The sequence below is a fragment of the Plectrocnemia conspersa genome, unplaced genomic scaffold (genome assembly GCF_051122295.1).
Source record: "Plectrocnemia conspersa isolate PC_06_02 unplaced genomic scaffold, ASM5112229v1 ptg000005l, whole genome shotgun sequence".
NCBI classification, from domain to species: Eukaryota; Metazoa; Arthropoda; class Insecta; order Trichoptera; family Polycentropodidae; genus Plectrocnemia; species Plectrocnemia conspersa.
In genome coordinates, this window is record NW_028277169.1 from 9,038,192 (window position 1) to 9,061,738 (window position 23,547).

General features: G+C 32.7%; 2 protein-coding genes and 1 long non-coding RNA gene across 4 annotated transcripts; 2 read left to right on the forward strand and 1 right to left on the reverse strand.

The window, feature by feature from the left end:
• The first annotated feature begins 1,395 nt into the window (after positions 1-1,395).
• Positions 1,396-6,055, forward strand: Mpc1 (mitochondrial pyruvate carrier). Its single transcript, XM_088185530.1, has 3 exons — positions 1,396-1,509; positions 5,225-5,325; positions 5,469-6,055. Exons 1-3 carry the CDS (start codon positions 1,445-1,447, stop codon positions 5,654-5,656), a joined length of 354 nt encoding a protein of 117 aa, XP_088041656.1. The 5' UTR covers positions 1,396-1,444; the 3' UTR covers positions 5,657-6,055.
• Positions 6,056-12,391: 6,336 nt separating this feature from the next.
• Positions 12,392-22,774, reverse strand: wts (serine/threonine-protein kinase warts). 2 transcript variants are annotated; one of them, XM_088185844.1, is made up of 5 exons: positions 22,668-22,774; positions 19,242-19,702; positions 15,040-17,266; positions 14,676-14,959; positions 12,392-13,317 (listed from the first exon to the last, which is right to left on the reverse strand). In XM_088185844.1, exons 2-5 carry the CDS (start codon positions 19,473-19,475, stop codon positions 12,895-12,897), a joined length of 3,168 nt encoding a protein of 1,055 aa, XP_088041970.1. In that variant the 5' UTR covers positions 19,476-19,702; positions 22,668-22,774; the 3' UTR covers positions 12,392-12,894. The 2 variants fall into 2 exon arrangements, with proteins under 2 accessions (XP_088041970.1, XP_088041968.1); XM_088185842.1 differs by having other exon boundaries at positions 14,676-14,974.
• LOC148234806 (uncharacterized) lies at positions 19,696-22,770 on the forward strand. The gene is made up of 2 exons (XR_015809567.1): positions 19,696-20,873; positions 21,460-22,770. It is a non-coding gene; the product is annotated as an uncharacterized LOC148234806 (long non-coding RNA).
• Positions 22,775-23,547: the final 773 nt, after the last annotated feature.

Here is a 23,547-nt window from a genome sequence, read left to right on the forward strand (position 1 = left end):
GTGTTATAACTTCATCAGACTCAGAATCAGATAGTGATGAATATGTTACCGATGTAAGTGGTCATAGTAAAACTAAAGATGACAAAAAATAAAATAATACTGACAGTATTCTGAATGACTGGTTTTTTTAAAAATTCATCAAGACTACCGTTTCCCTTCACTACCTAACCAGGAAAAATTTTCGACTCTTCTGGCAAAAAACGCTTTCGTAAAAATCCAATGGTTAACGGGATAAATAAAATCATTACCTGCGATTAATCAGGACTGGTTAGACAGCAAAGAAATTCCAAATCCGAGTTTGCACCTGTAACAAATTATAGTGATGATATGGTGATATTCTGTGTGAATTATTCTTAGATAGTTTTTTATACAGCAGAATACTATTGTAGGGAAATTAAAACCATGCACCGAAAATTAACCATAAAACTTCCGATATTGATAAACAGACTTGGAGCAATATTACTTCAAGATTATGCACACTTTTACTGTTGCAAAATTAAACGAATTATGATTAATTTTTTTACCTCGTCCTCCAGATTTCCTTCACCGTTCTCCTTGAGATTATCACCATTTAAAACATTAATTCTTATTTCTTCAGTTTATATGAAATTCAATAATAATAGTAATAACACAATCTCTAAAAATGAAAAAAAAATATAAACAAGAGAATCATTTAATCTTAAATCGTCGATATATTTTTTTAATTTAGTCTATTATGAATATTAAAAATATAGTGTTTAATATTTCACTAAAAACCCGCTACTTCATATAAAACAACTCAATACTTATGTTGCTGCTTTTTTGAGTACCCATTCGGTTGAAATGCCCACAGTCTCAGGTCACTCGTTGATTTTATCGACCATTTCTGACGTGTGACCTCATTTGGATGGTCTGGACGCTCATCATCAAAAATGCTCGTACAACCGCGTTTAAATTCAGCAGTCCAATATTTTATTGTTGATATCAAAGACGCAGAGTCCCCATAAACATCGTTTAATTCGGTGTTGATCCCATCGTTCGTTGTATTTTCAAAAACAAGTATCTAATCACTGTACAATATTCGATTTTATAAATTTTTCTAAAAATTCAAAAAGTATTCGCTTTCAATAACTGTTGAACACAAACTAAGTGACGTAGCAGGCTGACAATTGACAAGTAGGCATTTAAAGGTTTGTATTTATGAATAACACTATTTTTATGATACTGGTAGTGACATATCTTGCCTAGGCCGACTAATATGGCCATTTAATTCATGTTCGGTATTGCCCCATTGGCTATAAATATTATTTGATGTTTATTTAAAAAATATTTAGATATCATTCGATGTTGACCATATACGTTTTATTTTATGCGCTGGCAACATTAAACTGTTTTGGCAGCTGAAGTGTGGCAACTGTTCGTCCAAGTGTCAGTCTGCTGCACGTCGATTTCAACTCGAGTCGCGATGGCAGCCGTAGGAAAACTTTTAGGACAGCTCAAAAGCCCTGAATTTAGGCAATACTTAATGAGGTATAAATAAACATTCAGGTCAATACATTCGACATTGATAAACATGTAAATATATCATCTCAAGGTCTTGTTATGTATTCCATTCATATTTATAACCATTTTACCATAGGATGTTTCCATCTCGTTTTGTTTACAATCGAATTAGAATATCTATTAAATTTAAAAAAAAAATCGTATTTTTTCTTTATTTTTTTATTTAAATATATGTTTTAAAATTAAATATTATTTCAATACTTGTAAACGATTTAAAAAATAATAATTTTACAAAAGTGTGATCATGGGTAAATTTTTTAAATTTTGGCATCAATCCATGGCCAAATTGATTGATTTGAACCTTGTCCCAATTCTGCGTGTGGAGTTCAAGTTTAATATAATAACATATTTTCAATTGCTTATCTATTTTAATGAGTCATTACATAATATAGTGGGTTATGTGATATAAATAAGAGGGTTCTATGAAAAATTAAAAAAAAATATTTTAAATTAATTCTTAGCCTAAGAGCATTACATAAATAACATTATTATTGATGGAGCCTACCTTTTTTCCTGAACCTAGAAATATCTAAAAAAAAAACATTTCAATTACGAGTCAATTGATGAAGCTCTATAAAATAAGAGAGAAGCCTTTGAAGTTAATTGCAATCAAATTTTGGGGTTGGTGAGACTTATGTTATAGAAGTCCTTGTTGGTATCTCTAAATGCGTGAGTGAGTGTCGAAGTGATCCTATTTAAACCATTTAAGCCTTTCAATCGTATGTCAATTTCAATTTCTAATAAAGCATGAGTATATCTCCCGGGTAACCATTATAAACAAAACCGTTGTGGTCCTTTCCCTTTCGTTTAATATAATCCATATAAGAAAGGCATTTTTATGAGCAAAACAATGATTTTGTGTCTACGACCATTTTACATTATATAAGTAGTGACAAATGTTTAATAAGTTTTGGTTATTGTGATGTTTATGGTGAGCATCTATAAACGAAACGAAAGGTAATGTTTTGGGACCATATCTTTGTTTATGTCATTTTTGTTTGCTCTAAATATAATGATTTCTCTTGAGGGTTTGTTTGTAAAACACCTTTTGTTTAATTGACACTTTCAATTAGCAAAAAAAATTAGAAAACTCAATTAGCTTAAGAACTAGAGATGAATGAAGAGAGAAGCTATTTCCAATCTGTTGTTATATATACAAAATTCCAATGGAAAGAAGTCCTGCCAAATATAATTTTGTATAAAAAATAGTTCTAATAATATTTGTGTTGTACCAAAAAATCTCTTAATAAAAATCTATAGATGTAAAATAAAACTGGTTATAATAATAAAAATAGGAAATTTATATCATATCAAGAAAATTTATGTTTGAAATAAATTTTGTAATATTTATGAACCAAAATATTATTTTGTGTATTACTTATGTGAAGCGAAATATTGCAATAAAAAAAATTATATCATTTTTATAGTCTTTCACCCGAAACGGGTAAAAACCTAAATATCTACATAAAAACCCATAATTTAACAAAACATTGCTAAATATAATTTTATTAAAAAAAAATCCATTTTTGCGTCTTAGCATAATTATTTGCAAATGTACTCTAAATTACTTAGTTTTATTGACATCTGTTATCTTATCACCATTACTCTTAAGTGTTACATTTGTCGATGCTTCAAAATATGTATATTTTTTATGCCTGCTTCTTTCATTGTTATAAACTGAACCAATTGATAGTTAATAATATTCATACGTATGAAGGTCTCTACTTAATACATAGCGTTCGACACTGAATACGTTGCTACATTTATTAGCTTGAGTAAATAAAATAATTAACTGCTTAATATATCTTATCAGATATACACACACATCTATTCCATAAATGCAAAACAAATATCATTCGTTCTAAATTTGAAATTTTACTGATGATCTCCGGCCTTGCTTTTTTCAACAGATTTGTGAGAAGATCTACAAATCTAGAAGAGGTTCATATCACAAACTATGTTTATTTGCTGTTCAAAAAGTTGGCAACTTACCGAATCAAAAAAAAAACAATACCAGAATAATTGTATAATATTAACTTTTTACTGAAAACATATAGATAAGTTTATTATCACAAAACCCATTAATCAGTTCTATTGCACCTAATCTTATTGAATGACCTTCCGCCTTTCAAGTCATTCAGATATAAATATGAAACTATTATATAATAATGATAACTATTACTGAGTATATTCGATGGTAATGTAATTTAAAACATAAATTCTAGTATGAATTATTAGCATATTAATAGATTGCTTTAAATTAAGATGCTTACAAAACAATATTTTATTAATCTAGTTATAAACAAACTATTAACAATATACTTTTATAACTGAAACAAAATATATATATTATAATCAAATTCTTGAATGAGTAAAATGATAATTTTATTTTATACAATTGCCAGAACCCTCAGTTCTGATCTTAGCTTTATCAAAATATAGTTTATTTTTAAATTACTCAATATTCATCCAAGAAGAGTCATCATAAACTTTTCTGCAAATGGTTGTGGGTGGAATTTTTTAGGTTTTATATAAAATATGGCACTGATTTTAACTCAATCTCTTAGTTTTTCGTTAGTAGTTTCATCACTTAAAAATACTGCTGCTCAGTGAGTTTTCTTCACAGTATTTTTAACTACTTAGTGTCGAGAAGAGAAGAATCTGCTGCAGAACTCTTTTAGTCCACGTGTACTTTTGTAAGAGTGGCATACATGCATCATACTACTTTTTTGCTGCATGCGTGATTTGTACTACCATCTGTCCGATGCTCTTCGATCTATATTTATATAAAACTAGTGTCAATTTAAATATTTATATATATTTTTTTTTTAATATATATATATATATATTAAAAAAAATATTTACGTGTTTTTTTCGCGTTCATCTTGGTTTTTGAATGAGTTTCTATATTTTGCTGAAGATTGTCCCATCATCATCAGGAGTTTTCACATTTTTTAGAGTTCATTTTTTTTTATTTCACGCAGGGAAGGATTTTTTATTCGCACTATTTTTTATTGGTTTTAAAGTTAAAAACACGTTAGTTTGAATATTATTACCCTCATTGCTCCGCGGATAGGAGCATACTGAAAAAATATTTATTGATCGTTTGTCGTATTGTTGCAAATGTCGAATCGTTGAAAACGATATACAGCACGTTACTGTTATTATTATTAAATTGTTTATATTTTACGCGATATTATATTTTTAAAAAAAGAATTAAATAATAAATTAAATAGCACTAAGTTTCGTATGGAATTCAAACCTAATACTAAACTAAACCACTGGTCAAATATGTTAATATCTATGAACACTTATTTATTTATGCATCTGGTGAGCATTGAAACTTGTTTTTTTTTCCGGCGCCCAATGCGCGCAGAGATTCTGATTGCCTAATCAAATCAGTAACTTATATAAATAATGATTCAGGGCCCTATCAAAGCAGTTTCTCCTTTCGCACAGTAGAAATGGATCACTGAACAAACATTGTATTTGTAGAGCTGTGAATTCACATGGCCATTTTAAACACATACAAACATCACCTTACTAAAAAAAACAATCACTTCCATTTTTAATCGCCTGTTACCTTCTTTTCAGAATATCCTGTATATATAAGATACCTAATTTTTTTACTGCTTTTATTTTTATATATGAATATAATATTTTTTTTTTATTTAATTTCCAGCACCCATTTTTGGGGGCCAGTTGCCAATTGGGGTATTCCAATAGCTGCCATTGCTGACATCAAAAAAGATCCAAACATAATTAGTGGAAAAATGACTTTTGGTAATTATTTTATTAAATTTATTTATGCAATTTCAACGAATCTGCTTTGTATAAAATTTAAAAATAATTCTACCATTGTTGCCAAAATTCATACATCTGTATAAATCACTCCATTATGCCAAAACATGCTTTTATTTTTGCAGCTCTCTGCCTCTACTCCATGTGCTTCATGCGTTTCGCATGGAAAGTACAGCCGAGGAATTTACTACTGTTGGCGTGTCACGTCACAAACGAATGCGCTCAAGTGACCCAGGGTTGTCGATTCGTCAACCACCACTACTTAGGAGGCAGCAAAGAGAATGCTAATGAAAAAAAAACCGACACGAAATAACTTCCGATATATATTTATGCAAATGTTAAACATGTAGAAAATTTTATTTATTCGTCGACAATCTTGATATTTTTTTATTTAGTTATATTCGCACTTATTCGCGGCGATTTACTTTGTTGTTTTGTTTTTGTTGACCGTTTAGATGAATTGGTACAATTCGTTAGGACGTTAGATGCATAAAAAAAGCACTGTAAGTGCCTAGAAATAGTTTTAATCAAATCGAAGTGTTCTATATTGCAAATGGCGCAAGCTCAAAGCAATTGTATGCTATTTACGTATATAACTTTTACCACTCCTGAATCGAGAGCTGTGTATTTTAAATATAAACGAAAAATATTGTTGTGAACAATTGTATATACATATAAAAATTATATCTGAAATATAATATTTTTTTACGCACATACCTCTTTTATTTATTTCTAGTTTTAAGCATCAAATATTCACAATATTATATTATGCAATACGATAAAAAATTAGCCTGTTTATGAAGTCATAACATTTAAATATTATAAGAAGCACCTGCATAAGTAGTTATGTGTCGGAGAGACAAGACCTGCCATTTTCAACGATATACACTACCAAAACCTGCAACGATGTTCATAGCCCTGATTTAAAATATTGTTACCCAATTAAAGAATAGACTATTTCCTGTATTTTCCATAATGATATTATGGCATACGTTTTTTTAGACTCATCCTTTCTTATTCGTCCGTAAAAAAAAACACGCGTAACTAATCCGTTCTGTTAAATATGCAATGGTGAGTGTATAACTCTTAAATTTTTTTTCTAAACACATTCATTGTGCATTCGAATCTATACAAATCATAATCTGCAGAATTTTTGTTCCTTTTTTTTCATTTGACGACACGAGTTAGTTTTACGGGTGTTAAAAATAAAAATCTCTGGCTACAATGAGACAGAAAAAAGAGCTGTAATTGTCGCTCTTCACTAGGACGACAGAACCTGGCGATATATTGCCTGAAAATTAAATATTCTTAAGACACAGTGGACAGTTATTAAAATATTTAAAGATACATGGCTAAATTGTGATAAACCTTGATCTGAAAGTTCTAGAAATACCTCGAAACAATGGGATCAGCATATTTTAAGTTATAGAAATACAATGCTTACGGCAATAGAAATTGCTTCAAATGAAAGAGTGGTTTTGAAAAAATATCATTCTCAACCGTTCAACATCGATTAAGGGTAGCGAAACTTAGAGGACACATTATTGCCAAAAAGTCTGTATTACGACGAGAAAATGAAAAGAAGAAGTAAGATTGGGTATCTAAATTGCATACTTGAATGTTGGTGCATAGTTTTATGGTGTAATTGAATCAAATCGGAGAGTATTTGTTAGACGAACGTGGGGTTTGAATTATTATTTCTCAGCAGCGGGATTTAAAAACCTCGTAAAAACAGATTTTCAAAAACAAAAAATTTAAAGCAATTTTAGAAGAGCAAGTACTATCTGTGGACAGACATTTAAACAGGCCAGGTTTTATTTTTCAACATGACAATAATCCCAAATAATTGTGCAGGGGGTTTCTACATATAAAAGAAGAAAGAGGAATATTAAAAAATATTATTTGGCCACCCCAAACGCCAGATTTAAATCGAATTGAGCTTTAAGAGGATGAGCTTGATCAGAAAATTCGCCAGCACTCACTATATTCCCAAAAAGCTTGATGGGAACGACTATAGTGGGTATGCTAACATATTAAGCACTATATTGAAAAAGTTAGTTATTAGAATGCCAAGAATAATTAAAGCAGTGCTATATAATTGGGATAGATTTTTTGATAAAAAGGCAATAAAATATTTTTTTATTATTTTGCTTTAAAAATACTATTTTAGATTTATTAATGAACATATATTCCATCCTTCCTACAATCTTGTTGTTTTTTTTATTAATTTATCTAATTTATGTATACTAAGAATATTAAAATAAAATAGTGTGGCCTTAAACTTTTGACCGGTAGTGTATATGCCAGAACGTCGCCTCAAAAGTGGTCATTTCTTATTTGGAACAGCAATTAATATTTATCAATGCAATCAGGTTTCTTCTCGGCAATAGATATTGTGAAAAAACAACCATTATTTTAATCAAAGAATATTGCATAGTGAAAATTTTAACTTATTTATGAAAAATAAACAGAGATATCTGATTTTAGAAATACCATTTAAATGGTGAAGTATAAAGACAATATTTATGTCATTGTTATACTTTTTTTGCTTAACGTTAACTGCATAAGATCATTTCATCTATGAATTCTACAGTAAATGACAAGTACAAATTAAAGGTGCTAGAAATATTTTAATGAAAAACTTGAATCATAAGAAAAACTTTTGAGCTCGGTGTGCCAAAATTCTAAACTAGCTTAACTCTGGTGCCGTGTAATATCTAGAATATTTTTTTAATTTTGTGAAACTTGCAGCCCTAATAAAAAATAGTTATATTTTTAATAAACTTGTTTACTATAAAAGCAAAAACAATCAATATAAATGTTGTTGAATTGCATTTGCATTGCATCTTCAATTGAAGGTTGGTATTTCGCACACTTCAAGCCGGGGCGGGGCCATCATCTCAGCTACAGAGGGGGCAAAAGTTAGCCAGTCAGTAGTCGTTTATTTTAATATTTCGATTTCATTATGAAGTATTTCATTAAATGACGCATTTTTCTCGCCAAATACAAGGTAAGTCCACATCAAAAGCAATAAAATCGTGCCGTTGCCGTCACAGTGAAAACACTCAGGTATCTAGCGTTCATATTAATACTTTTTATAACATTATTATGACTTACAATAAGTGAGAATCGAATAAGGCATATATATCTAAACCAAATTTTGCCCAATAGGAGAGCGCAAAAAACAATTATCCCTTCTCAGAAGTCAAAAATCCACATCAAAAGCAATAAAATCGTACCATCGCCGTCAATCAACGGCTTTTATGTATACAAACATTACATTAAAACCTTGTAATTTTAAGTTCAGTTCATTCATATGAACAAAGAAATCTATAGATAAACATCATTGTGTTAAGGAAATTTTGCCAGATTCTTACCCTCAATAAATATCTTAATTTCTACAAATCTCTTTAACAATTACCTTCAGCTCAGCTACCTCACATTAATGAACATCAGAAGTCCTCCATAGGTTGAATCAATTCCCTGCTTGTGGAAGGTTCGAGCAGCTATTAAATTCACTATTTTTGTTACAACTGACATTCAATCATTTAATTATGTGAATCCTCCTTTAAGGTTTAGTAACCCTAAGGAATGTGACTTTGCAGCTAGTAAGACGCGGGTGGAAACTATTAAAAATGTTATTACATATATTGCGACTACTACGATGGGCGAATATTGTTTTCTACGAGCAGTGGTGGAAAAGCTGGCGCAGAGATGATGTCCGTGGAAGATCCTCAGGGGTCTTGTAGGTAGCAGTGAGTATCTGGAGGCAATTCCTCTTGCTGCGCTGATCGTGTTCGGGCGGCTTAGATCGTATTTTTGCATCTGTCGGTGGGAGCGTGTCTGCCTTGTCAGGGCTGCAATGCTTGCTGACCAATCACAATTATGCAGCGATCATCCAGCCAATCGTTGCACTCACTTCTTAGAACAACGAAATAAGTATACGCTTTTAGAAAGTGACATTTGCTTGATGTATATATCCGAGGTTGAATTGTGTAACGGGAATGTTGTGGCCATACGGAGCGTTTTGTCTTCCGGTGATATGTTTCCGCGACCGTTTCGTAGCACAGAAATATTCATTCCATGCACCAGAGAATCCTTGCGTGTTATTTATGGAGGAACCTTTTAGTTCTAGTCGTAACGAGAGCCTTTGTGTGATCGCACTATTGTCTAGTTTATCCTTATTGATAAATAACTTTTGGTCACAGTAATTAATGCGAGTTTCAAGAACATGACCCCCACAAACGAAGGCCATCTGTGTGGTCCCCCACACTCTTGTTGGTATTTCACATCTCTTCCGACCATATCGGGTGCCGCATCTGTCGTTACTGACACAACTTGACACATATCATTTTTAAAACAACTTTAAATATTCGTACTATTGGTACTGATTGTAACTTTATCAGCTCTTGTATCATTTTTCGCAACTGATGCGTGTCACCTTTGTCATCACTGCAATAGGCAATTTAGACAATCTATTGATATAAAGTTTTTATGGCACATACGAGGTAGGAATACATATAAAAAATATTTTTTAATGTATTTATTTACAATTATATAATACCATATTACACCAAATATGATTTTTCACAATATTCATTGATCCAACGAGACATAATAAAATCATTCATTTATACAAAATATACATTGGAGATTGCCTTATCTTAATAATAACAATATTCCTTTAGGCACTAGTCTTTTATGGGAAGACACTTATTTTTTTAACAATATATGTATATATAAGATATATTAAAATTCATAGAATATATTCAATAAATAGGCACAACGTAGAGCACGTTAATTCAACTAAATAACAACATTTTCTTTATATTAAATACACATTTAAATATAATGGATTCAACGTTTGTATAAGTTTATAAAAATCGTAGTTTTTATAGATTTTACAGAATATATATATTTATTCAAAAATTCATAAACAAAGCATTCGAAAAATCCACTATCAGTCTAAATATTCCGAGATAAATGTTTTAGAACCATTACGAACCGTTAGTCTCGAGATATTTTCAGTCATCCGATTTGGATATCTTGAAAAATACAATTTGTGCAAGACGGACATATTTAATATTTATACAATTAGCGTAGGCTGCAGAGGACAAATTATACAAACAACACAAAACTGACACGTCTTCGTCTCAGTTTTAATCGCTGATAAGTCATTCTAAAATTCATTTTATTCGCACTGAAATCTGCGATTTAAAAGAAAATAAATTTTAACGATGTTAGGAACTGAGTTGACGATTTTGAAGAATTAAAAATCAATAGGCAATCTCTAAATATAATTTTTTAACTTCTGTTATTAGGTTATTGGAAAATTTTAGTACCTCGTGCCTTATTTCAAAATCTCAGATTTGAAACACACTACAAAGTCACGCGTCAAAACTCAAAAATATAAATTAATTAATTAAATTGGGGGAAATGTATTAACCTGACTTAAAAATTATTATTGTTTACAATGTTGGCAAAGATACAACATATTGTCTAAAGCTAAATTATACACTTTTTCCGGTCATATATTGTATTACATCAATAATATAATTTATCGATTAATGATAAAATCAACGGTGGACAAGAAATTGAAGACCTTTTTACTGTCAAAATATAAGAATCTATTGTCACAAAAAATATTACCATTTATTGAAGAAATGCTTTAAACGAATCATCTTCATATAAAACCGACTCTTAGCAGCTAAACAGATTAGTCACTTGAAGAATAACAAATAACAAATCTGTCGACAGTTTTTACTCTCTTCTGTATTTCAAATAAGGTCTTCAATTGCGTATAGTATTAATATTACCGATTGCTCAAATGCACACAGTATACGTTTACGTATGTTTCGTGTCACAATTTAATTGTGTCGCAAATAATATTTACACTAGAGACAAATCACAGTTGTGTTCGAAGAAGGCGACAAATAATCTCGGAGAAGAATGCAGCGTAAATAAAAGAGTAATTGTTAACACAAATCAGTAAAATCTAATTGAATAATAATAAAAATGCATCGACGCAATTTCGATGAAAATAAAAAAGAAACACTAAAATGATTTACTAATTCCTGCTATTCTAATAAAAATACTGAGTATTAGCAAATTTAAAATAATTTCAGAAGAAAAGCTGGCATTTTCCATCAATTAAAGAATCGAATCAATGAGCTATGGCACAATGGAACCAGATGCTCTCCTCGGCATAACAAGCGTGATCGACAATTCGCCCATTTAGTGACAAGTGTAAAAATAGTAACATGAACAGTGAATGACTTCTTAGAGAAAGTAGATGTAAGCCATATTGTTGAAAACTCAATTCCAGACAAGGTAGCTAGATTAATTAATAATTATTACAGCTCACCAATGAATGAAGTTGGATGTATTTCAAATTTTTATATTACTAATCCTTTGGCGAGTCGAAGAAATAAGCCACCTAAAACAACATTTGACAGATGAAGTAAACCAAAGTTTTTTGAGCAGGAGTGACCGATGAGAACCGGGAATGGCCGAGCTGTAGGATTAAGTCAGTGTATAGATAGTTACATTACATCGTGAGTATTGAACTATGGCCAAAATAATTATAATGAAAACCACAGGATATTAATCTAAGGGTATGGACACATCGCCATTGTTAATAAATATATTTCATTTAACACACTCTCGACCATTCGCCAGATCCAGCGAGGATCCACTACATTAATATTACATAACGATAATAATAATGTTAGTTTTTACACTTGTTCATTTACATACCGTAGCTGTAATGCTAAAAATATTGAATGCAATTTCAAATGCTTTATATTTACATATTTATTAATTTAATATAATATAAACCTGAATTTTAATAACATTTTCAACAATACAGCTATGATATATATAATACATCATAAGATTCTCATTGACAGTGAAATTAGATTGGAAAAACGCATACAATAAAACCGTAACGACAGCACATCCATTGAATAAATAATAATAAAAAAAAAAGTAAAATGGTATTGTCAAAGCAATGCACATATAAATAATGTTTAATAATACTATATTTATATACATTTTATTTAAATATATTTTCTATCAAAAGAGAATTTCACGTATATATGCAAACAAATACTTAATCACATAAAATTGAAAATTTAGACATTTCTTTATGTATATTTATTAACTCTATATATATAACTTAAAATATATCTAAAAAAATATAGCAAAGGCACCAAACGATATAATACAAAATACAGATAGTTCTTATAATATATACATATAAGCCAGATATAAAGTATGTTTCGTGTGAATCATGAACTGTGCGATCTTCAAGCAACGTCACTTTAAAAGGTCCAAATAACTTTACCTCTATAAGTCTATATTAATAAATAAGTGATCGAGCACTTTAAAGCTTCTAATATTGTTAAAAACGATTATTAAATATACACAGCCACTAGACAACAGTGATGGTAAATTGTATTGCCAAAATGTATCTTTGCAAGAAATCAGGGGCGAAATACTATATGACGAAAGCGTAAGCCATAAGAAGTTTTTAATATCTCAATGCGAAGATTATACATATACTGGTCCCTGATTCTCTTTATCGTCCAAGATGATTCTGCTACCGTATTCGGGTCCGCCGTCGACGAAAAATCTCCTAAACGTGAACTCGAAGAATCCATGACTGTTGTTCAGCAGTTCGTTGTCGGACTTGTTCGAATCCGAACTGCCCGAGTTGCGCAGCTTATCCGGGTCGATCGGATCAAAGTTGGACGTGTCGGTGGGGAATTCTATTTTGGGTATGTACGGAGCGTCCTGTCCACGCAGCCCTTTGTTGAAATCGATCTTTCTAAAGAACGGATGGCTTTTGACTTCGTTCGCATCTTTTCCGAGACGGTTCTCCGCACCAGAACATAATTTGAGAATAAGATCGGTGCTCTCTCGTGACAAATTGGCCGATTTCGGAATATGCAGAGTTGTCTCCCAATTTATAACCTGAAAATAAAAATTCAGTAATAATTAGTCTCGTTCACTAAGATAAGATACGACAATTTATATGAATGGTTTTTTAGATCTTTATTTTTTCTTTTTATAATTTTCTTGGGAACTCCTTTCTCATCCACCGTATTCTTCAGACATTGCTCCAAATGACTATTGTCTATTTATACCTCTACAACAAATAATTTATTGCTTCCAAAAATACTTTATTTTTTAATCAGAGATAAAAAAATATTTATGATATGGAGAATAATTGTAGAAAAATATTGAGAATATAGAATTCAGAAAAGTATTACACGTTTTAATTTTTAACTCATTTAACCCGCACCTTTGAAGTCGCAAAAAATTATGGAACAACCTGATACTAACACAACATGTATTTTAATTTAATTGGAATGAAGACAATTTTTCGCCTAATCTCTATTCGTTCGATTCTATAGTCTATTTTTTTAAAACAGTCAGTCGACAAACTTCAAAAATATTCATAAATAAAAGCATATAATTGTTGATAATATTGTTAACCCTTTACTCGCCAAAGACCTTTTCAAAAGTTTTTCAGCGAATTTGTCAATAATTACGTTTGAATTAAAACCAAGGGGGAAAACACAGATTTTGATATATACAATAGTAGACCCCCCAATAACACGGTAAATTGGGGATCTACTATTTGAATGCCCGTTACTTTATGTGTGAGCGAGCCAAAGGGAGAATATCTCACCACAAGCGTCTGATTCGTACGTACGTATTACAAAAAACTGTATGAGTATTTTCTAGTTCCCAAAATAGCACGTTCCTAATTTACCGTGTTATAGGGGGGTCTACTTCTGGTGTATATTGCACAAAAATCATGAATTTAGTTAACTTAATTACTTCAAAAATTAAAGCAATTTTATAAAATAGTAACGATTTTTAATAAAAATCATAACCATTAATGTTGAATGAATAGGTACTTGGTCATTGAATAAGAAATTGATTTCTTTTTAAAATATTATCTGATATTACCAATAACAAAAATATGTTTCCAATAAACTATTTAAGAAAAAGCTTAAAAAAAACGTCGAGCTTACCTCGAATTTTTTTAGCCAGAAAAATGCGTGTCATTTAATTAAACACTGAATCTTATTGAAATAGAAATATTATTGTCGTCAAAAAGTCACTGGTGTTTCAAAGGTTAAATTGCGCAAAATTGGTTCCGACTGGTCAAACTGTAATTTTCCGATCGCAAAGGGTTAATAATATCCAGTTGATAATTGTATAATTTTCGAGCAACAAAACCAAAAATATTTATCCAAAGGAAAAAACCAACGACACAGTTTAAGAAAGCATATAATTCTACATATTTATACAATACTAACTTTGAGCTGAGTTTCGTCGGGAGACGAAGCCGAGAAGGGCGGCGATCCAACGAGCATTTCATATAAAATGACGCCGACAGACCACCAATCGCATAGCTGTGTATAACCGGTACGTTGGAGAACTTCAGGGGCTATGTAATTCGGAGTGCCGACCAAAGAATGCGCTAAACATCTTTGATGTTCCTTTTTTCTTCTCCATTCAAGCGGCTTCATCTGTCGGCAACGACAACCGCCATCGCGCCACTCCCCTTCGGGCTCCATCGAATCCTGCCGATTATGCTCCCCTGCGAATAAGACGTCTACAAAATATAATAACACATTATCGTTAAATCAAAATATAAATCGACCACAATAATTCACTAACCGCTTCTTTGATAATATTTAGAGTTGTGAGTCCATCGGAAGCCAGTGCACAATCCAAAATCGGTGAGTTTAATATGTCCATCGCGATCTATCAAAATGTTGTCAGGCTTAATGTCTCTGTGGATGAAACCCATTTTATGAACACTTTCCACAGCACACGTGAGTTCGGCTATGTAAAATCTAGCCAGATTCTCCTCGAATATTCCTAACTTTATGAGCAAAGACATTAAATCTCCACCAGGTATATAATCCATAACAAAATATAAATTATCTTTATCTTGAAAGCTGTAATACAATTTGACGACCCATTCGTTGTCTGCCTCTGCTAAGATATCTCGTTCTGCTTTGACGTGAGCCACTTGGTTTCGTTTCAAGACGTCAGCTTTACGCAGCGTCTTCATGGCATACAGATGTTTAGTGTCGATTTTACGCACTAGCGTCACCTCGCCGAAAGCGCCCACTCCAATATGCTTGATCTGTGTGAACATAGACTTGTCCATTTTGGCTCTTTTCAAGCGAATGTAATTGGACTCTTTTTGCGACAGCATTCTTCTCATCTGACATTGAGTTTCATAGCTTAAGCCTATTTTGTTCATCTCCATTTCCAATTGCATCTTTCTGTTCATGCGTTGCTTATATGATTTGATTACATTTTCAACATGCTGCTCCATGAAGAACTTGAACGCTTGAGGTGAGTAATTTCTGACTTTAGAATCTCGCCGTTCGTCTTCCTTTTCTTTAGTCATTCGCTTCCGTTCAGGTATCGGTGATTGGTGACGTATTTTTTTATAAGGTGGGAGATTCGGCCGCATTTGATCGTTGCCGTTGACGGTCAAAGCTTTATTTGCAACGCAAGACGAAGGCATCGGCGGTAGAGCCGGAGGTATGCCATCATTATTTGAACTGCAAGCATAATGGGGATTTTGACATCCTTCGTTCGAGGCACTTTGAGGACTTTCAGATCTAGAATCGGCGTTGTTAATAGAAAACTTTTTGGAGATTGCTAAATGTGAAAGTTGAGAATTGACTAACGGTCCGTCTTCTTGATTTCCGTAAGGCGGTGGAGGAAGTTGATGATGGATTCCTCTCTGCACGGCCAGCGCTTGCATAGTGGTGGCGTAACTCGGAGGTTCCGTGGTCGGAACGTTCGGATTAGAATTCGAAGCCGCAGAAGGCATGTTGGTGGTGTTGGGAGATGGCGGCTTCGGACTGACTGAATATCCGGATACGTGATTTTGCTGTATCGATTGCTTTTGTTGAATAGAACTGGCGTACGAAGGAGGAGGCGGTTGAGGCGACGGAGCTGAGCACACTGGTTGAGGCGCAACCGGCGCAATGGCCGTTTGTAATATAGGTTTTTGCACTTGAGTACTTTTTACAGATTGCATTATAATCGGAGGTTGAGTTTTCGCCTGTCTAGCGCTCCACGCTTGCAGAGGCGTAGGTCTAGCCATAGGCGAAGACGTTCCCATGTTTTGTGAGAACGTAATAGGACTAGGTGAGCCGGCGGAATTTCCTCCGGAATATATACTAGAAGATGGGCTTTTACGATAGTCTTGTTGCGACTGAGTCGGGCTTTGCCTGTTTTGAATCGAAACAGAATAAGGCGGAGGAGGAGGAGGGCAACCGGGTATCGAATAGAGAGGAAGCAATTCGGGAGTATTTGAGTTTGATTGATATTGAATACTGAGCGCTTGCATTTGTTGGTTGAGTTGTTGTTTAGCCTGGGGTCCGTTCTGGACTATCATAGGCTGTCTTCCGGACGACGAAGTCGTCGTCCCGGAACTCACGCCGGAGGTGACAGGACTGGCGCCTCTGGCCGGTGGTACCGGAGGCGCCGGGGGCATTCGTTTTAACAATTGTTGAACGGAAGGATGCATCAAATGCGGAGGGGGCGGAGGCGTCGACGTGCATCTCGGCGGCGGGGGAGGAGGAGTCTCGCCGAAACTAGAAGGAGAATATTGCCTCGTCAATTTTTCGTGCGGATGAGATAAATCGGTCAATCTCGGACTGTCAGAACGGGAACTTCCAGCTCCCGAATCTAACGCCGGACTGCCACGGTGCAGATTTAGCTCCCTTTCTAAACTAGGTTTTCTTATAAGCTTATTGCTCGATGGACTCAGTCCGGTGCCTTTGCGGAGTCCATTGTTCGAGTCTTGTTTCAATAAAATATCAAGCGCCGCATCATAGCGACCGCCCACATATTTTAACGCCTTTAGTGCGGTATCCTTAAAATAAAAATATTATATTAATAAAAGATTAACATATAAATTAAATTAATTAAAGACCTCATTAAAAAAACAACCATTACTACAAAATCAAATTTTATTCATGAATAATTGATGGTTTTTTAAGCCTTTTAGTTATATACTTTTGCTACCTTGACGAAAATTAATACAACCACCATCATTAAAAAAAATCAGATACCTGTTTAGTTAGGGTTCTCAATCAAATATTCGAATTATCCGCCGATTTCCTACACAAATATTCTATGCGATACAGAATTGTTAGTTAAGCGATCCATTTCGTAAATGTGTTGTTGCAAACTAGCATTTGAAACTTTTAACAAGCGTGATTATTGACAGCTGTCTGATTTACAGTGCTAAATATTTAAAACAGGAACATTTTTATTATTTTATTTTATACTCAAAGGTCTTCAGCCCCGCAGCTATGGTTCTTTATCGCATATTCGATTATTCAAATTATTTGCTTGATTTTCAACTATACGAATATTTGTAAAATATTGGTATATACTACCTCTAATGAAATTTAAAAAATATCTTAGAATGAAGCAATTTGTATAGTCGTTTTTTCTCTCAATATTCCAGAGTAACTAGTATAGCTCTACCATCAATGATTCTTTATGCGCTTTTATCTTATTTCGAAATTCGAGACAGTGATACGCTCCTTCTCAACAAAAAAAGATTTTAAATGCTTTCAAAAAACATTTAAGAACAGAATGTTTGTGGCGGTGTTTACTATGACCGAATTCGTAGAATTCATTCGTCGAAAGAAACAAAATGTTGGAATGGCCTACCCTTTATTATTGTTTAATGCTTATTTCAAAAACAGGTGTACGTGGCAAATTTTCGTAAAATTTTTGCAAATCTGCACAAAACAAACGTCAATATGGATCCGATTTTTATTCCTAACATTATTAGCCATTGTATATACAATAAATTCAATAAAATTATATATTTAATATGTTCCATCAATTTTGCTGAATTAATTCAATCGCAGCTGATCTAGTGATTAAATTTACATGCAATTCCTCACAAAACAAACGATGAAACGACTCCGATCTATAGTAAGTTATTGGGCATAAACTCGAATAAAATTATGTATTTAAGCTAATTTTGTTTCTCACAAACTGTATTTAAATGAAAAATAAATGTTTTTTTCATTGTGAAATGAAAACATGGAGAATTGAAACAATCATTTTACCGTGATTCAATATGACTTCGTAAATTAGCTATTAGTGAAAGAGCACTTTTGGTAAAACCTACGATAGGAATGGTTCATTCTTTATTATTATGGATCTTGAAACACATGCATCATATTTTCTTAGATTTCGTTATATAACGAATTTTCGTATTTATTCATTTTGAGATACAGAGGGGTACATTTGCTTACTCTTAATTTTGCCATAGGCATGTGTCATTTGAGTTAAAATAAAATTCACCGCGTCTCATTATTTTATGTAAACAACATGCACGGAAAATACAAGAATTTTCTTTAAAAAATTTAAATCATATTTGATTTAAGTGATTTATTAAAATATTTAATGCATTTTTTTTAAATGTAGCAACATTGATATAGATCCTAGAACCCGCATAAGATCAGCCACAGTGAAAGGGTTAATGATTAATTAAAATAATTATTTTTTAATTAAATATTATTTTACATTAATTGGTTCAATATATAAATATCAGTAGAAACCAAGAAAAAATAACGAATATTATTATATAAATATATTCAATATTCGAATAGTTGATAACCACTAATAATTTATTGAGAACATTAGCTGTAGTGCTCAGGGGTAAATGACATTTTTTTAATTATATAATATATGAGTATTTAAATAGTAATTCTAATAGGTTCGGCAACTAAAGAGTTAACAATTTTATATAAATTTCAATAGAAATATTTTCGGTAGTTCTTTGTTGAAATGGTTGTTTTCAAATAAGGTTATCGATTGTTTACCTCTTCGAATCCTTGAGCGAGAAGCTGACCGAGTGAGTTTCTAAGCGCATTGTAGTCTCCGGAAGCGGAGCTGACGCCCGAACTGACGGTGCTGGCGGCAGAAGAGCCAGCCTCGCGCTCTAAGCTGTTGGCGAAAGGCAGTAACGAATTTCTAATCTCCGCTAAAGCTTTTTGATGGTATCCTGAGGAACGCGCGGCTGTCTTACTGAGCGGCGGCGGCGCGCCCGGGTTCATGGCCTTCGCTTCACCCCATTCCCTGCCGCCGCACCTAGCCCCGCATCTGCGTGCACTCAAGCTTTTGCACTTTTAACCGTAATAAAAAAAGAGCCACAGTTCCAAAATAAGGCAATTATCAAGTCTATGTATAAAATTGCACTTAAACGTGTCCTTAAATATAATCCACAAATTTTATAGGCACTTTATTTCTTCACTTCGCACTTTATTTCTTCAGACGAATCAACCTGGAATAAAAAAGAAATACTTATTTGAGATGATAGTAGTGATTTTCTATATATCTAACTATAATAAATTATGATACATAAAGCTCGTATTTTTTGGGTCAGAATTTATATTACATGGATCAGAATTTATATAAAGAGGTAAGAATATAAGCAGCCGGAATAAAAATAAGATGGTCAGAATCATTTTTTTCAGTCGGCAATAGTGTTATCGAATAGTGTGGTTATTGCTATAACGCTGAAGATTCGTCCAATTGATCGATCTGTCATTTGCATATCGGCAAGGTGGATTTATTAATAAAAAAAATTATATCCAATTTTTATTTTTCTCTTAGTGTGATGACCACAGGTGTCGCCATAGTCAAACAATTTGGCTTGTATTTATTCCAGCTTCATTCGCCGCTCTGAATACCTTCACGTCATACATACAATTAAATTGATATGTTGCAGATTCGTTAAGTTATTCATGGGATGTTCAATGTTCGCTCACTACCGCTAGCGCGCACCTAGCTTATCAAATAATTTAGGTGCGAGCGAGATATGTTATAAAATATTTTTTTATTTTTTTTAATTCACACGATCGTCCTATATTTTTATTCTGATCATTTGATATTTATTCTGACCCTGAAAATTTTAATTATGACCATTCATTATTTTAATTCTGATTGTCTTCTATTTTAATTCTATCCTATATATTTATTCAGACCATATGTTATTTTTATTCCAACCATTTGATATTTATTCTGACCCCGAATAGTACAAGTATGGCGATTCATTATTTTAATTCTGATCGTCCTATATTTTAATTATGAACGACAAATACTTTTATTGCGATGGTATACTATATTTATTCTAACCATTTGATATTTTTTGACCCTTAATAATATAATTATGATCATGCATTATTATAATTCTAATCGTGCAATATTTTAATTCTGATCCTCCCGTATCTAAATTCTAATTGCCCTATATTTTTATTCTCACCATATGCTATTTTTATTCTGACCATTTGATATTTATTTTGACCTAAAGTTAATTTAAATTCTAACCACTTAATTTGTTGCCTTAAATATAAGAGATTTAAAATTCAAGTTAGTATGTATTATATAAAGCAAAATTCTCAGAATGTTTGTAGATTTTTCGATTTTACTTTACAAGCCGATTACTTCATAATGTGTAATTTTTAAAAAACTCTCTTTAACTGTTTAACCGATCAGTTTCTTATTATGTGATTAAAAATAATATATTCTGAAAGGGCAGTCAAATTTGTCAAATTTAATTTTTTAAATTCATAAGTTCATAAAATAAACAAAATGCAGAGCAAATGACTATAAAATTGGTCACGCACTGGATTTTATGATGACATAATATAATGTACAAGTCATCCCTCACATTGAAAACACTTTTTAAAATTTTTGCGTCACGCTTGTTATGTATAAAATATAATTAAGATGCCTTTAGGCGTCATGCACAGTTAAGAGCAGATGACGCATATATGCGTCATTTGACAACTACCAACGTATATTTCAGGGATGGCATCAATACACGCTATTTCGAAAATCGGCAGAACGTGGTGGAAACCTATATGGAAACCTACCTTCATAAAATTTAAAGACACTTAAAATAATATAAAATAGATGTGTAAATTTTTTGGATTATTAATTGTCAAGACATATTGGGTGCATAGTTTGTTTGACAGTCAAGTATTAACGATGTATCTTGTTACGTTCGACAATTTCTTTATTATGATGATGACGGAGCAATGAATTTGCATTAAATTTTGTTTTACAAATAGAATAAAGCGCAGTGAAGTGGTACAAAATGTCAGAGAAGAATATTGGCGAGTATGCTATGTTTTTTAGAGAGCTGCAAAGACGTCCAAAATTACGAGAGGGGCAGTCTAGCATTTCCCACTGGTGAAAAATTTTCTTCTGAAATAATTTGTATAAATTTTTGTAAGTAATTTTTTTCTCAATAAAAAAGCGACCGAACTTAAAAAAAGTCATTTATAATTGTAAAAAATGTTTTTTTTTTAAATAAATTGGACCCCGGATAACAGAAAAGGACGCTTTACTTTAACAAAAAAAGGTTGGATCTATGAATGACACATGCTAAATGTATTATTACGCCACTTCACATTCAAAACAATGAGTCTGGTTCCACCTTGAATCATTTGTATTGGTCAAATGATCGAGAACTGATAAGGATGTAAAGTCTTTCCCATTACTCAATAATATACAGGCATTGTAGTACTCGATCACTTATACCTGGAACTTGATCACAGAGCTACCACTTTCGTAGTTATACCAAATCGACCATGATAAGCAACCGCTTTCACTTTGATAGTCTGATTTGGCTCAGCTGAGCAGTTATTCCAAATCACCTCGAGTTTAACTTTATTTTCAATATGACTTGAATAAATCAGTTAGCTATTGTATATTAACAGCTACATCAGCAAAAAATATAAAATATTAGGTCATAGCATTTAACTAAAAGTTTAAAATTAACATCCAGTAAAATTTTGACTACTGTCAACACAATAATAAATAGCAAATACAAACAATATGAAAAAGTATACATTTCCATGGAGACGAAATGTTGATACATTTTGCGATATTGAAGAGACTGACAGCAAACGTCGCTTATAAGATTCCATTTAGAAATTGACATAAACCATGAAAATTTAAAGAGCTGTCGTCGATCTCGACGAGGATGCGTTGTTTAGCATCCGTCAAAATTACGAACGACACAAATAAACGGAACGAGGATAGGAAGGTCGCCCGCGAACCGCGTCGACGGCGATAGTGACATTTCGATAGGGTAAATCCGACGGCACAAAGGGGGCGCGAGCGGAGGCGCTCAGGTTTCTCGACGCGCCGTCGAGGTCGCGACGGTCCGAGGTCTGCGGGCCGACGACCCCGAGGCGCCCCCTCGCGACTCTATCGTCCCTCGGATAGGCGATACTCACAGTGCGGGGGCGGAGGCGCGGTGGCGGGGGCGGAGTCCCGGCGCGGCCCCCCGCGGCCGGCCATCTTGCCCGACTGCCACATTCCTCGACCGCGTTCGCGAACGCACGGCGCGACGACTTCGCGAACGCACCTTTTCGCGCGATGCCGTCAACATTTTCACTTTTTTCATTTATATTCATCGATAATTTTAAACAAATATCAATAATCATTAGTTACAAGTTAAACGAATATTTAAAACGTAAGAACTTTTTTACTTCATTGTACAAAAATATTTGTACAATGTTTTTCTATGAACAAAATTTACAATAAAAGACCAGTGAAAATGTCATATGTATTTGTAAAAATACCAAGATTATTACAAAATCGCTGTAATACGTAATAATTATTGTAATGTAAGTACTGAAATATGCGAATGCATTGGACATCTAGACTAGCGTTTCTCAACCAGGGAGCATGTTCACAAAGAAAAAAATACATTTAGGGAGAGCGTAGCCAACTCTAGAAAGAACATACAAACATAAAATTCAATTTTGCATATATTTATGTAATTTTTTCTTAATAAAACTATAAAAAATAATTTCATTATTTATTTTAAATTGTGTTAATAATGACAATAACTAAACACATACACACTGTACATATGTGGCCAACCTTTCAGCAGCCGGGGCAGATTTTGAAAATGAAATTTCTTGCCGGGCTGCACAATCAATTTTTATTATTATTCAAAGCAAATAAAAATATATCATTCGTATAAGACGTAAAGTGTTCACTGTTGCCTAGAATAATAATTTTAGTTAATATCAGTGCAAGTATTTCAAAAAAAGACTGTTGTCGCGATTTTTTTTTGTATGTATGAAGTATGTATGAAGTATGACAACA